Below are 15,700 nucleotides of genomic sequence, written 5' to 3'. Positions count from 1 at the left end.
CACCCCTCCGACGGCTGGAACCTGAAAGGGTATTGCTCTAAATCCCCAGTCCAAACAGACAGGGAACTGGGTCCGCAGACACCACAGAGCATGCTTGCCCTGCTGTGCCAAGAGAGTCACAGGGATGCAAAAATATTTAATCGCCTTGAACCAATCATCACGCCATTATTTTTCTGCTGTGTTTTGTTTTTAATCTGAATCCAGTTTGGCGTGTTAAAAATAGCACAGCAAGCTTTGGAAAAATCTGTTGGGTTTGCTAGAGTCTAGGCATTTATACCACAGTTGCTGTTGCTCTAATTAAAAAGAAAAGCTCACATGACTGAAATGATTCCTATGCGCTGATGTTTCAATGCAATAACCACAGCACCAAAATGCAGTCTTAGCTTTGTTCTGTTCGTCATGGACCTCGGGCCAAGAAGAACAATGGCTGTGGGTGGATTAGTGTCTTGCTCCACAGGTCAGTCCAGTAGACACCCAGAAAGGTTGAACTCAATACATTTCTTTGAGAAAAAAAAGGTCATTTCTCTGTTTGGCATCCAGAATGACTCAGTCAACCAGCAAAATGGCTCCAAAATTCTTTACTTGCTTTCTGAAAAGGAAGAAAATACCACCCTGAGTGATTTCCTTGAATCCTTGACAAAGGCAGCGGTCCTTTTCTTTTTTCCAGTTAGCTCAGGCTCTGTACCCCTCTGACTTTCCATCCTTGTTACAAATGTGATGCTGATTAAGACACTGGAAACAGAAATCCTCTCAAATTAAGCATTTTTCTGAGAGGAACAACTTACAGCTCTGTGAGCAAAGCCACTACCTGTGACATTTGAAAATAAGAGGCACGAAGCCACTCATCTGGGAATATGGCCATGGCTGGTTTGGCTCTGCTGCCATTTAAATCTCAAAGGTCAAAATAAAATGCTCCCCAATAGTTTCTTCATGGAAAAAAATTTGGACAGGGGCTGCGGAACGTTTTCTTGCTGGTGGATTTTTAATTCAAAACAGACTCAATAGGAATTTTTCTTAAAAACGCAGCCAAAGGGTTAATAACATTATGAAAGAAAATAAGACTCCAGATTCGGCTTAAGTTTGGAGTAGCAAATCTCACTTCTCTGCTTGCACGTTGGGGGTTTGGGTGCTTGACCCCATCTAGTGGCACTCCAGGAACAACGAGAAATCCCATCCACGGTGGTACTGCAAAATCACCTTATCCTATATGAAACACGGCCATGGCTTCCCCCCATCCCGCCGTCTTCTCCTTTGCCTGGCAGCAAACCAGGCTGTGGCAGGGGTGGGATGCGGATGTGTTTCTTGGGTGTGCTAAGCCCTGGGCACACGTGTGACGCGCAGAGGGAGATGTGTGTCCAGGCAAGCGGGTAATGAACGGCTGGGTGTCTCCGGGGGAGAGGATCCTTTAAAAATAAATAAACTGAGCAGCGCTTGTTTCCCCTAGGCGTGCATCCCCTTTATGTAGGCACTGGATAGGAAGCGTATTACACTGTAACTTCATTTTTCAACCAGCTCTGAGAACAAGCGACCTCTTTGAAGCCGGTTTGCACAGAGCCCGGGTTCGGCGTGTGGCTGTAATGCTGCAAAGCCTTTGATCTTCCCTCTCCAGCAGCCCTGGCACAGCTGTCCCCTCCACCTCCTGCTTCATGTTTGGCTCTACCTCCACCAGCTTGGCAGGCGGCCGCCCCATGGGAGATCCCCCAATCCCTGCCCCTTGGCCAGGACACAGCTACCAGCAGCCCAAACCCTTCCCCTGATGGACACAAAAGCCACCCCTTTGGGGATCTTGAGCTCAGGTGCCTGTGGGGTGTTCCACGGTTGGTGTCTGCTGGGCCGGGGTGGGTCATCTCGTGTCCCTCCCAAAGCAGAGCCCGTGCTGCCCCAGCATGGGGAGATGCTCAGTCAACTCTGCCCATTGGAGGAGAGCTCGTCCCTGTGGTCAGGTTTGGCGAAGACCATTTTGTGCCTGCCCATGCCTCTGAAAGGTCAGTTTACCAAACTACGACAAATGACCAGGAGCCTTTGCGGGTGCAGGTGGGATGGGGCCAAGGGGAAAGGGCAGGAGCCGAGGAAGTTACTGAGGCGAGGGCTAGGCTTCCCCAGTGTGATGTAGGAGTGATGCACAGCAGCACTGGGCTGGGCTCCCCTCTGCTCTCAGCCTCCCACCGCCCTCCCGCAGGAGGCTACTGGGTGTTCGTGGCACTGGCCTTGCAGGTATGGACCTCAGCCCTTCCTCTGGGACGTGCTGGCCTCAGGCACAGTCCTGCGTTCAACCCCTGCTGGCGGTGCCTCCTTTGTTTCAACAACTACTGAGAAGGGTTTCAAAGCCAGCAAAGCCTCCTCCAACAACTGCTGCATCCCTTTGCCCTCCCCGCTGTGCCCCTCTGGACCTGCTGACACACAAACCTACTTAGCTTAATCCAACGCTCCTCTTGCAGAGCACTTTCAAGTGCTCATCTGCAATGCGCAGGTTCCTGGGGGAGGCGGCATGTGGCTCTCTGAGCCTGGTGTGTCCCTTCATTTACCCCAGTGCCGAGGCAAAACAACTTCTCCCAAAGTCAGTAGCACGCCCTGTGGCTGCACTGGTGGAAATTCAGAATGAGGCTGTGGAAACACAGAATTACCTGTGAATAATTGCCATCCCAGCTAGCACTATCATAGGATGCCCAGTTCTATTGCATGGCTCTGCGGTGTCCAGCAAACCAGTTGCAAGTTGGAGCTGAGCCCTTTCAAACTCAACAAGTGCTGTTATAACGAAGCTCATACCTTATTACTGGGTTGATGAGTAGCTCAGCATTGATTTAATGAGTTCCCTTTAGAAGCTTCCAATACTGCATTCCTTGGAAGATTAAGGGTTGCTTTTTTTTTTCTTTCTAATGATGTTGTTACTGAGGAGGCATGAGAATCTGAGATATGCCCTGCTTACCCCTGGGTGAACCCCATTTATGCAGCATTTTTACTGCAGGAATCCTTCCAAACATTGCACAGATGGAATTTCACATCTGACAAAAGAAACAGATAACATTTATTGAGCAAAAAAACCTTAATGCTGCTTGAGTTTTCATTTGCTTGCTCATGCGATTGTGCCTCTTCTGCGTTTTTAGTGTCAAAAATTACTCTCCAGAGACTGGTTCTGAGAAATGCTATTTTTTTTAAAACCAGAGTAGATGACAGACAATGTGCTTTACCAACATCTATGGAAACACTCGCCACCCTTTCAAAATACCAAACCATTTTCGTACTGAACAGTAAAGGTGCCAGGGAGTTCTGTACAAGCCTTGCTTCTGGGGGCTGCCAGGCGACCAACTCATTAAGTCCCAGCAAAGGAGAAGCGGCACCTTCGGCTCAGCGGAGCTGGCACGCTCCTGCTCGCTGGTACGGTGGAGCCCGCAGTGGCAGAGGGACCACCATCACGTCTAAGCCCCGAGATGGATGAAGAGGAGCAACCTGCTGTGGGGGACCTGGCACAGATTTGGATTCTCCGAGGTCTTGTTCCTGAGGACAGGACTCTGGCAGTCCTGGTGGGTCTCCAGGGCAGTGACCAAGGGGACCATAGGCAACAGAGGCGTGCGTGGTGGGACGGGACTGTGAGTATCAGCTCTCCCTTTACCTCGTTTCTGTGGTCATTCATACAGCAAAAGGGAGGGAAGGGAAAGGGCATCTTTGCTTTTCCTTTTTAAAGGAGAAACAAAAGGCGAGGCTGGGTGAAATGAAGATTTAGAGCAGGAAGACGGGAGGGAGAGATTTGGATTTTGCAGGTCAGCATTTACTTGCTCTTGAGCCTCATGGCTGCTTTCACTCTATTACAAAAAAGGCACTTGGTTTGTGGCCAAAGAATTGCTGACAAAAAGAACAAAAAGATGACTTAAAAAAAACGTGGCGGCATTGTTTCTGTTCAAAAGCAATGGGCTGTCAGCTCGACAGCATGCGAGCTCTCCCTTTTAGCCAGAATCCATTTCTCCCACAGTTTTCCCTGTGCTGTGAACCGTGGCTAAGCAAACAAGGCAGGCTAATGGAAGTGGAAGTTTTAATTAACGTTTATCGGCATTTACAAACAACTTGGCGAAGGTGGCGGGGACCCCGCAGCCCCCCGGCGATGCAGCGGCACACCCCATCGCACAACAGCCGGGCACCTGCCTGCCGTTCAGCTTGGCAGTAGGAAACCGTCCATCACTAAATCCCCCCCCCCCCAGCAGGCAATCTCCAAATAACTCGTTATGCCGTGCTTTCCAGCTCCCACTGCTTGGGTGAAAACCTCTCTGCAGGCAAAACTTTGTAAACACGTCGCAACGCTACTCCAGGAGAGGAAGCCTACACGGCTGCTAAAGCAAGGATCCCCACACAGGCAGGGAGAGCTGGCAGCGCCCAGCCCTCCCCTGCTGCCAGCCTCCCCTTCCCCTTTAAATAAACATCCGTGTACAAAGCAGAAGCCACTCAAGATCCCCCCCCCCCCCCAAAGAGATTTGAAGCCCACAACGGCGCTGAATGCAAACACGCGTCTAACTCGCGTTACAGAAATAGCTCGTGCAGCAAACACAGCCCGCAGCCGCTGCTGCGTCTGGAGACACTACTTTGTGAAAAACAGCAAAAGTACCTTTTGAATTCTTCCATCAATATCCAAATAAATACACTTGGGCCGGTAAGTTGAGGAGGCAGATCCCATCTTGTTACAGTTGGGCTTTCACTGGACCTTTTTCCAGTGTCAAACAGAGCAGAAAATAAGGTTTATCCTACCAAGCCGAGCCACCACTGCCTGACAGTTTGGTGTCCCCGCTCTTCTGTATCCCACTGTACTCTCATTCTGGGAAGGTCCCTCCTCTAACATGCATGCATTTTGCTGTGCCTCTGTCTCTCTCTGCCACCTCCTTTTAGTTTTGCTTCCCTCCAAATCCAGCTGCCTTGGACAGGGAAAGACACAGGCTCCAGATGCTGTCTGCCAAGTGCCCTCTCGATTCCCATAGCAACAACCCCTCTTGGCTTTAGGGCTGAGGGCTGCTGGGCACCCGCATTGTAGCTCTGATCCTGGGGCTGATGAGCTCCCGTTATGCACAAGACCAAGTGGCACTTGTCCCCCGGGGGAGGACTGGGGCGGGGGGGGGGGGGGGAACCTCCTTCATCAGGGTGGTGAGGGATGTCATTTGTTTTTGTGATGAAATAGGACTGTAATTATTAATTAGTGCCGACCTTTCTGGTGAGCTGCCCGCACCCTGCAAGCGATGTGACAGGCTCCCAGCTGTGCCCTGTGCTGGGAGTGTCCTTTCAGACACCAGCTGCAGCCGGGGATCGGACTGTCTCAGGCCAAACTTGGCAGGTTAATTTCCACATCCCTCCTGTTACCATTACAAGGACAGAAAGAAAAAACAAGTAGCTTTTTTTTCTCTGTAAGCTCCAGAAGCACGAAGAAATCATAAAGCCCATGCTCTCCCCCAACGCCGTCCATGCTACCCCCGGAGCGAAGGAATTTGTTATTTAAGGGAACGTGAAGTATCCTGGCAAAGGCATCTCCCATGGGAAGGCGCAGCTGAAAACCAGGAGGGAGCAAAGCATCTGACAGTCGATTCTCTGAGTGGATGCCAAGTGCCATCTGCTGCGTGTCTGTGCTGTGCTGCAGTGCCGGCGCCTGTGGGGAGCTGAAGCAGCGGCAGCGGCAGCAGTGGGTGACACTTGGTCACGGAGGGGAGAGAGCTTTGGAGACGGTGGCTCCTCCGCCCTCGCAGGGGAGAGGCTGGCTGATGGGCTGCAAGCATGCACGGTGGCTGGAAACAGCTCATCCTGCGAGCGTTAGCTCTTGGTGTTTTCTGCGGCTTCTGACGGAGGAGCTGCAAAAACATTTCCCGGTCTCTTTTGCGCTGCAGTCTGGGAGAGTTGGGCTTGTGGCAGCGGGGTTGTTGCTGCCTTCCCTGCCCACCCCGGGGCCCTCACTGCAACATGAGCAAGTCACAGCTGACCTGCAGAGGAGGCCAACATGGCCCTGCGGGCTACAGCACTGCACGAAGTGTAGCCTTAGCTGCCCCTTGCAACATGCGGGCAGGGCTCATTTGCTGTATGAAGGGGATTCGTAAGAGCCCGTGGGGCTGAGCAGGTCCTGGAGCCAGTCTGGGAGCCAGAGCCAGGCTGGCCTTTCGGACCGATGCCAGCAGTACTCCTAATGCTCTCAGAGCCAGTAGCAAGGTGACTCTTCTGGAAGGTGCAAGCCTTTGCTTCACATCCTTCCCCTGCCAGCTTGGAGCAGGCACTTGAAGTCTTCCAGGAGAGAGCCCTTGCCACTGTAGGGCTACCCTGTGGGCTATCCTGTAAGCTATCCCCTAGGCTATGTTACAGTCTATCCCGTAAGCTGTCCTGGAGGCTACCCCCTAGGCTATCTCTAGGCTTTTGCAGTCTATCCCATAGGCTATCATGTAAGCTAATACCCTAGGCTGTCCTCTAGACTCTCCCTTAGGCTATCCCCATGGCTATTCTGAGGTGGCTGCAGCCTCTCCCACTGCATCAGCCCTTCCACATAAACCCCACTGCTTCTGTACATCAGTCGGGACTTCTGTGACTGATTATTTCATACCCTGCTCTGCTAAGCATTGCCCTAACCCCGTTTTACCATGGTTCACTCCCGAGTGATTTGATTGACCTTGACAAGTAGCAGGTACCTGAGGGAGATGGCCATGAAGACAAAAATGCAGCCATTTAGAAAGAGGCAGCAAGAGCACTCACGCTGGGAGATACACATGGCGCATTTGGTCTTGTAGAGGAGGAGGCTGAGACCTCCCCCCTGATGACCTGCTCCAAGAGTGGTTGGACGAGGTCACTGGTGCATTGCAGGATTTGAGAGCACATCGTTGAGACATCTGATGATCAGAACCTCACACCAGTGAGCATCCACCTTTTGATTTCTATTTTAAAAAGTGACTAGCTTCTCCAGCCAGCAAAAAGACAGGCTCCAAAATCCAGGTGATGATCCTGTTCCTGCCTCTCCATCCTCCTTGTTGTATCTATTGTCCCTGTGTATTTAAATTGTGTTTCTTAAGCTCCAGCACACATCCCACCCCCCCAATTACATTAATACTTGTTGGAAAATTTGCTTTGCTGTGAAGTTGCTGACTACTGCACTTTTCAAGAGCTTTTCATGTAGAAGTGAATCTACAAAAGCTGAGCTCTCAGAAATTATGGTAAAAGCCTGATGCAATCTAAGGCACAGCTCAGGCAACAAAAGACGGTGTTCATCAAAGAGGCTGTGCAGCTCCGTGAGATCACTGCCTTCCTTTAGCTGGTTTAACCTTCCTGAATGTCCTTATTTCATTATACGCTGTGCAATGTGGGGCAACAGCGACTTGGAAGAATTATCCTGTCTTATCAAACCCTTCAACAGTTCATCAGCTGGGCCGAATCCTGGCAATACAGCGCCAGGTGATGTTTCTCCGTCATTTGCCTTAAAGGAGCATTTTGACCAACGGCGGGCAGCACTAAGCTGTTATCTCCCAGACTGCAGGCAGCACGGCAAGTGTTGCACAGCTCTGCTTTGCCTTTTCTGCTAAGTTGTTTACAGAGGCCAACACACGCCACTTTGTACACACAGCCCTTAAACGTAGACGTGGCTTTCAGAGGGCTGCGGGACTTGAGCCTTTGGCCCGACGATCTGGCGGTGCCCCAGCCAGGTGTCACTTACCCCGGCGGGTGCTCCCAAGGAGTAAAAAAGGTGCCTCTGTCTCCCGGTCCCGGCATCTGCTCCACGTATGCGGTTCAGAGGCAGCTTTATTAGGGTTTCCAAGGTGTAACTGTAGGATATTCAGATCACACACGGTTTGCACTTGGACTCATTGCTGTCAAGGCACAAAACATCCACACTGTCTTTACACGGGTTGAGATCCCCCCCTGCTGCAAACCCTGCTTAAAGGGTGAGTGTAAAGTTTTAGGGATGAAGAGGGCTGCCCCAGCCACTCTCCATGCAGGGCTGGCATGGGGTGGCATGGCACCATCCCTGTCCACTCTGTCCCCGCTGCCCACGGCTGCAACTACACAGAAGGGACCAAAGCAGCGAGCCGTCGAGGACAAGGCAGGGACAGCACCGCCGCTGCCTCCGCCCACCTTGCCCGTGGACTGCCAGCCTGTGCGGCTCCTCCGAGGAGCTGCTCCTGTCAGACACATCTGGAGGTGGCAACATCCTTTTGCAACAGTCTTCCAAAATCTGTCCTTTCTCTGAAGCATCCCTGTCAATCACAGTCACCTATTTACAACCATGGGATGGGGTTTCCAGGGCTCGCTTCACCAGTCCTGAAGCCTCTGTGCTCACACGCTGGCACACACTGCAGACCATGACCCCCCAGCCTCTCTAAAACCTAGTTTTCCTGCAGCACTCAAGAAATTAAGTGCCCCTTGCAACCTGCTGTGAGCAGTTGCACATCCAAACTGGGGGAGCACAGGGCGGTAATATTCAAAGGGATTTAGATGGGGAAAAAAAACCCCAAGTTAGTTAAACCTTTCAGTGAAAGATCTCCCATTCACTTTCCCTCAGAGAAACGCATTTCCACAAGTTATCGCTGGACCGTTTCCTCAATCTCTGCTGCATTTTGGCTCTCCTTGTCCGCCGTGATGGAGCGAGGTCTCTCGGTGCCCTGCCTGCGGTGCCTGCCCCTGCCCTGCGCCCTCCCGGGGAGGCTGCGCGGGGCCAGGCTCAGCACCAAATAGCTCGCCCCACCTGAAGGGCAGGAGAGGTGCCTGTGGTCTCAAAGCTGGGGAGGGAAAACCTTGGGTTTTGTGCAAAGCACAGAAAATACCTTGGTGCCTATGGAGGGGGCCTAGTAGGGTCTAAGGTTGTGTTTGGAAATGCTTCCTGCGCCATTGGGACTGGGAAGGTGCGGCTTGGCCTGAGAAGGTGATGGGCAGCTGGAACATGACTCAAGCCAAGTATTTTAAGGATGGTGATATATTTTGAACAAAGTTTGCCTAGAAGAAAAAGCAGAGAATAATAACTTTTAAAAATAAACTTTTTTCCTTAACTACTCCGTATCTAAGCCTCTCAGCTGCTTCCTCTGCCCACTAATCCCTTCTCTTGCAAGTCACCTTCCTTGATCTGTAGGTCTCTTGCCCATGTCTGTCTGTCTGCACATTCCCACAGGGCCTCATCTTACTACTTTACCTTTCCACGCCGTTTCCCTCAAACGTACCGAAACGCCTGATTGCCCCTGGAGCTGAGAAGGTTTCCCCTTCGCTTTCCCGGCTCCTCTTCCCCTCTCTTCTTCGCTCAGTCTTCTCTCCCTCCTTTCACCATGTCCTGGTTTCAGCTGGGATAGAGTTAATTTTCTTCTTAGTAGCTGGTATAGTGCTGTGTTTTGGATTTAGTATGAGAATAATGTTGATAACACACTGATGTTTTAGTTGTTGCTAAGTAGTGGTTACACCAGTCAAGGACTTTTCAGCTTCCCATGCTCTGCATGGCGTACAAGAAGCTGGGAGGGGGCACAGCCAGGGGGCCTGACCCACATTGGCCACAGGGCTATTCCACACCATATGACGTCATGCTCAGTATATAACTGGGGCGAGTTGGCCGGGGGGGAAGGGATTGCTGCTCAGGAACAGGCTGGGCATCAGTCAGGGGGTGGTGAGCAATTGTGTCGTATATCACTTGCTTGGTACATTATTATTGTATTATATTATTATTATTATTATTATTATTATTATTATTATTATTATTATTATTATTACTACCACTACTACTATCATTCTATTTTATTTTACTTCAATTATTAAACTGTTCTTATCTCAACCCAGGAGTTGTCTGACTTTCACCCTTCCAATTCTCTCCCCCACCCCATTGGGGGGGAGTGAGTGAGCGGCTGTGTGGTTCATAGTTGCTGGCTGGGGTTAAACCACGACACACCACCTTTGATGTTTCGCCACTCTTGCTTCTAGATTTTTCTTGCCCACAAACCCGTGAGTCAGGGTTGAGTCTATACAGGAATTAACTTTCCATGGCAGTTATGCTGCTAGTCGCTAAACCGATGGCTATGCCAGTGTAAGCTCCTCCATCACGCCTGTTGCAGAGCATGACTGACCTTTTCAGGCCAGCTCTAACTCCTTTCCATAAGCCTATGGAAAGCGTATGGTTTGCTGTATACAGAAATTTTAGCTCGCTTCTTTGCACGATTCTTTTATACACTGCCACGTTTCCACAGGACCGGTCCTGGAAATGATCATATTTAATGCTAATTACAGAATGACTGATTATTAATATCAGGGCCTTTGTATGATTTGTCTACACAGGCCCTGAAAGCCCGCGTTTGGCCCTCCACATTGCAGCGGCGCAGCTCTCCACCTCACTTTTGGCTCCAGCCCCATTTCTGGGTCCGTTGCTCACCCCAGCCCCAGCCCCAATCCACACGGTGCAGCCGTAATCGCCCGCATCCCGGTTTCCATGGCAAACCCCCAGGAACGTGGGCTGGAGGGGAGCTGCAGCATCTCCTGACGTGGCTGGTCCGGGGCAGCAGGGTGCAGATATACAGCCCTGTGGGCTGGAGATGTAGTATTACTCACTTGGAAACCAGCCTTGCTCTTTAATCCAACAAAGCTGGCCACCTCGGTGATAATACTGCCTTTCTTCTGTTTACAGTTGTTAAAATTCTGGTAACAGTAGTTCTCACTTGTGTCTCAACACTCACACATGGCAGTTAATAGGCTCAAATCTTGGGAAAGTAAAAATAGCAAACCCTGTTAACTCACAAATACTCATCCATGTGTGCAATACTGGCTTGGAGAAGAAGAGCAGTCTCAAACCACAGGCGATCATTCCACTTTATGAAAGCGTGTGTCCATTACAGCATCTGGCATTTCTTGACTTTCCTCTTTTGTCTACTGAGGAAAAAACCTTCTTTCTCCAGCTCTATGTTAGCAATTTTTTTAGTAATCTGTTTTCTAAAGCACTTGTAATATCTGGTAGCTCCCTGGGTTGATTTCCTGAAGGTCTCCCAGCAGTGTAAACCCATTGCCTTTTCCCTGCTCCCTGCTGGGTGTGGAGGAAGCTCAGCCTCCACAAGCATTTTTTTTCATTGCAGAGGACCTTTTTTTCATCAGGTCCTTGACACAGGCTTTGCAATGCAGTGGCTCAGACAACCTTAGGTCCTGATTTTGCTAAGAGCGCTTTGCAGCGCCTCCCCAGGAGACCCTTCTCCTGGCTCCCTTCTCCCTGCCAGGAGCAAGCAGGACCACGGGCATCCCCATGCCACGGTGCTGAGCGCTGCCAGCTGCCTACAGAGAGACTTGGCTGCACCCTCTTCCGTTGCAGCAATCCTGCAACCTCGCAGCTTCATTTATAGGCTCCCTTCCCTCTCTGCTTTCCATTTTCCATCTCTTCCCTTCATTTCTCGCTCCCTTCCCATCTCTGTAATCCAGCTATCTGTTCCTAGCCCTTCATTTAAAGTACTGATGTGGAGCCAAGAGCACCTGAGTGCCTTGCAATCTTGCCCTAGGCACTGCTGTATATGAAGCATGCAATACATACATAAACACAGCCCCTAACTAGCTGCTAATGACACACGCAGTCAGCGTGCTGGATCCCTGGTACAGAGCTTCTGGGAAAGCCCAGCTGTAAAAGCTGTCTTTTCATAAGGTCATGGAAGAAATTAGCAGACCCAATTGGAACTTTCAAGAGCCGATAAGAAAAAAATAAATGAAATTAACTGTGTCTGGAGTCACTCGCTAGATCGTTCAGAGGGACGATAGCCAAGAAGTGGAAAAGTCAATTCCCTCTGCTGCACAAGGTTGGCTCATGCTCTTGGCAGGAAAGCCTGCGCAGGGGCCGCAGCCCATGCTCCCAAACGGGAGGGAAGCAATACACGGCTCGACTTGAAGAAAACCGCCTGGCATTTTATGTGGTGCAGGAAAGTGAAGTTACTTCAGATGCCTGTTTTGGGAGACTGCCATCTGAGCAGCTCAGTGACTCACTGTAAATCAGCTATTTCCATCTTTCTGACAAGCAGACCTCAGACACCCTAAAGTCTTGGCAAACCAAAGATTAACGAAGGGTTGCTAATACCGGTGCCAGCCTGGCGTATTTCACACGTTCACAAGATGTGGGGCCCGGGGGATGGGGGTGTCCGTGCACTTTTGTGTCTGGGCTAAAGACCCGAGTGGGCAGAGCGGGAGGCAATCACTGCTGCATCCGTGACTCATCCCTGGGTGCCTCCTCGTCTGCAGGCTGGCGATCACCCCCTCTTTACAACACCGAGCCACTGTCACATCAGCAGGAATGGCTGCAAAATGTTTCGCTACTTGGGGTTGCTTTTCAGCAGCCTAGGTGCATTGGCAAAGTTTGGACCCTGGGTGAGAGATTGTACCTCAACTGCATCACACCGTCCCATAAAAATCGGAGCTAGCCTGGGGGGTCAGCATAAAGGGACTTTGCACAGTTCTTTGCAGTACGTAAAAAATTAGACCTTCTATTTTAATATAATTTAAAAAATACTGATCTTCAAAAATAGTTAGATAACACTTCAAATACATAACATTTTTCTATAACGTATGTATTTTCTCATATTTGTTCTGTTTGCACAGATCATTCAGTGCTGTTTCCATTAACGGGCAGAAGCACATTTTCTCAATAAGAGATTAAAGAGTCCCAGCTTTTAGGGTGGGAGGACAGAACAGAGCCACAGACACTGTGTGAAAAGGATGACAAAAGCCTCAGGTAGCGCTGCAAGTTCCTGATCTGCTCCACCAGAATAACGAAGGCTGCATGAAATGGGCAAATTTTTAACTGTTCTTGCAGTTTCCAAAACAACGTTGAGTTGAGTGATGCTTTTCCCTGGGAGCTTTACCTAGACAATCACCCATCACAGGTCTCTCTATTAGCATCATCACCTTTTCTAAAAATCATAGGTCATGACCAAAGAAACTCAAAAGATTGGATGAGAGATCATTAGCGTCTGTTTTCAAATAACACATTTGTGGCTCTTCTTTTTACTTATCTCCTATTTTCTGAACCTGACTGTTCATCCAGGTCACGTATGTGAGCTTTCCTCTACAACTTTGAAAGCCAGAAACTTTCACTAAGGAACAAAATTGAACCGAGATTTTCATGCAATAAGACAATTCCATTTCCCAAGTAAAACAGTAAATATCATAAAGTAATGGTATGGTCAGGAGAAAGGGCAGCACTGAAGTGTTACAGAAAATCAAATGGCAGTAGCTTATGGGGGGGAGGGAGTGCCTCACACAGAAACGGAATTTTATTTTTTTTTTGTAAATATTTTTCACTACCTTTTCTCCATCCTCCATTTGATTCTGCCCTGCAGAGCCCAAGTTTTCACCATGGTGCTGGGCCTCAGCCCATACCTCCCCTCCCCTCCTGCAGTCTCCCTTTCTTAGAGGTGGCCCCAGGTCAACCCTGAGACCAGTAACATTGGTTTTGAGATGTGAACATCAATGTCCAAGATATTGCAAGAGGTAAAGAACGCAAGCTCAAGCCAGTGCTTCCCCTCCTAGCTCCTGCGCAGGGAAGGACCCACCGTCACCACGCTGAGGTGGGTCTATAGCATTTACACAAGGAAAAAAATTTTCACGATGAGGGTGGTGAAACACTGGAACGGGTTGCCCAGAGAGGTGGTAGATGCCCCATCCCTGGAAACATTCAAGGACAGGCTGGGTGGGGCTCTGAGCAACCTGATCGAGTTGAAGATGTCCCTGCCAGTTGCAGGGGGGATGGACTAGATGACCTCTAAAGGTGCCTTCCAGCCCAAACCATTCTATGATTCTATGCACTTAGCCTCAAAATTGAGGAGAGCAGCTCAGGGACCATCAGCAGGGACAACCCTCACGGCCATCTCCAAGGGCTCCTGGCATGACAGCTGCTGGCTTTTAGTGGGAAGCTTCTTCCAGAGGGGCTTTGTTAGTGACTGGATCCTCTCCTGTCACTCTCCAACACAGCTGAAGCCATGTCTCCCTCCTAGTCTTTCTTCCTCCTCTTCCTCCTTTCTTCCTTCTTTTTCCTTCTTTGAATGGATTTCACTGGATTCACTCGGATTTTTTCTTAAAATCCTTATCCACCCACCTTCAGCTGCTTCAACACAACCTGGACGCTGGATGTGAAGGTTTTCCCTTCCTTGGATCTCTCGCTCTGCCCAAGTGTTTGATGAAAATGCACTGTTGGCTCTTAGCCACTGTCTAGAAGCTTCCCATAGGCAGCAAACAAGTTTTCAGATCAGAAACTGAGAAGATCGAGGACATACAGAAATAAAGTAAAACCCAGCAGCCCTCCACTAAAAAGGGCACAATGTCATGCCCAGCTCTTCTCTCCAACCCCACGCCTTTTCCCTGCACTTTTTTTGGTTTTTTTTTTGGTTTCTCCTGCTGCTCTTCCATCATCATCTCCTCTGACCAGTGCTCTGCTCCCCACTATCTGCCCCAGTGTCTTCATCTGCCACGGCTGAAGGGGCTCCACACTTCTCCCCCTGCCCCATTTCATCCGAGGGGTGCAGTCTCCCTACTGGTTGCCACCCGGCTCTCCTGCCAGCAGTGCAACCAGATCTCCGCCTTCCCTCTGCCGAAGGAATGGTGCCCACAGGCAGCAGCAAAGCCACAGAGCCAGAATCATGTACCAACAAAACAGGGCTCCTGCAGAGACGCCGAGCCCTGCTTGCTTTGGAGCATACGAGTGCTTGACCCTCGCACTTGCTAGGGAGAAGGCCAAAGCCAACACATCACTTTGTTTCTCTTAATAAAATGGTGCTTTTGGTCTATTTGTCTTCCACACATCCCTCTCCCCTTCTCCAACCCAATCACACCATGTTCCCAGAGTGAGCGACTGAGACTGGAGTTTTACTTGAAGAACTGTGCCTGTTGCTGAAGAGCTGCTGTTCAGAGGTGTGCCTGGTTCATGTGCACGTGTCTGTGTGCGTCTCTATAAATCTTTAAGGTATGGCATGCATTATGAACGTGCTCCCCCCAAACACACAACACACCCCCCTAGACGTGTGGTGGCTACCATGAATTAAATATTGCTAGCGTGCTATAGCATCATGTTGCAATACACAAAGCATCACCATTACTAGCTGTTTCTGCATTGCTGAATATTATTTGTAGGAATTTCCACGGAGTCCTCCACGAGGATATCCAAGCTTCCTATAAGGTTAAGACATCCCACCAGTACCTGAGAGGAGCCACACGCTCTTCTCACGCCTTTGGAGTCCAACTTCTCCCCCAGTGCTGCCACTGCTGCTCTCTGGGTGCATCTGCTCCGTGTTTCTTTTGACACCATTGCTTAAGAGCCTGCCAGCTTCAGCAACCAGCTCTGCTTCACATTCTAAAAGTGAGGAGGTTTAAGCTCAGCTGGGTCCTCCCGAGACACAAAATCCATCACTGCGGATCACTTTGTGAAAACATCCTGCCCTTGGCATCCCGGCCCAGCCTCCCCCAGCCAGCGCATCCCCCAGGGAGCGTTAGCTGCCACCGACAGCCCAGATACCTGCACAGACTGAGCCCAGCAAAGGCTGCACGCTCCGAAACCATCCAGGATTTGATTCTGGGCGAATCGAACTGTAATTCACAAAGTAATTGCTTGGACAAACTTGCTTAAAAATAGACTCATGCCACAGAATACTAAACTTGCGGGAAAGTCACGCAGCACCCGAGTGCTTGCTAGATCCATTTTTTGGCCTAAAAAGTAAGACTAGCAGTTTATCATTAGGTTGGTTGTTGTTGTTCTCAGCAGAGCACGTTC

At 50.0% G+C, this 15,700-nt stretch overlaps 1 protein-coding gene across 1 annotated transcript in view; it reads right to left on the bottom strand.

Annotated features, from left to right (window-relative positions):
• PDE9A (phosphodiesterase 9A) overlaps nucleotides 1-4,798 on the bottom strand; it is a 50,005-nt gene extending 45,207 nt beyond the window's left edge. The window contains exon 1 of the mRNA XM_009474317.2: nucleotides 4,595-4,798. Within this exon, the coding sequence (XP_009472592.2) occupies nucleotides 4,595-4,663 (69 nt within the window). The 5' untranslated portion in view covers nucleotides 4,664-4,798. The remainder of the gene's footprint in view (nucleotides 1-4,594) is intronic.
• Nucleotides 4,799-15,700: the final 10,902 nt, after the last annotated feature.

This window comes from Nipponia nippon, unplaced genomic scaffold (assembly GCF_047370975.1).
Source record: "Nipponia nippon isolate SJK-2023a ecotype South Korea unplaced genomic scaffold, ASM4737097v1 scaffold_2, whole genome shotgun sequence".
In the NCBI taxonomy this organism is placed as follows: domain Eukaryota; kingdom Metazoa; phylum Chordata; class Aves; order Pelecaniformes; family Threskiornithidae; genus Nipponia; species Nipponia nippon.
Note: the sequence above shows the minus strand (reverse complement) of the source record. Positions and strands in the feature narration are given on the sequence as shown.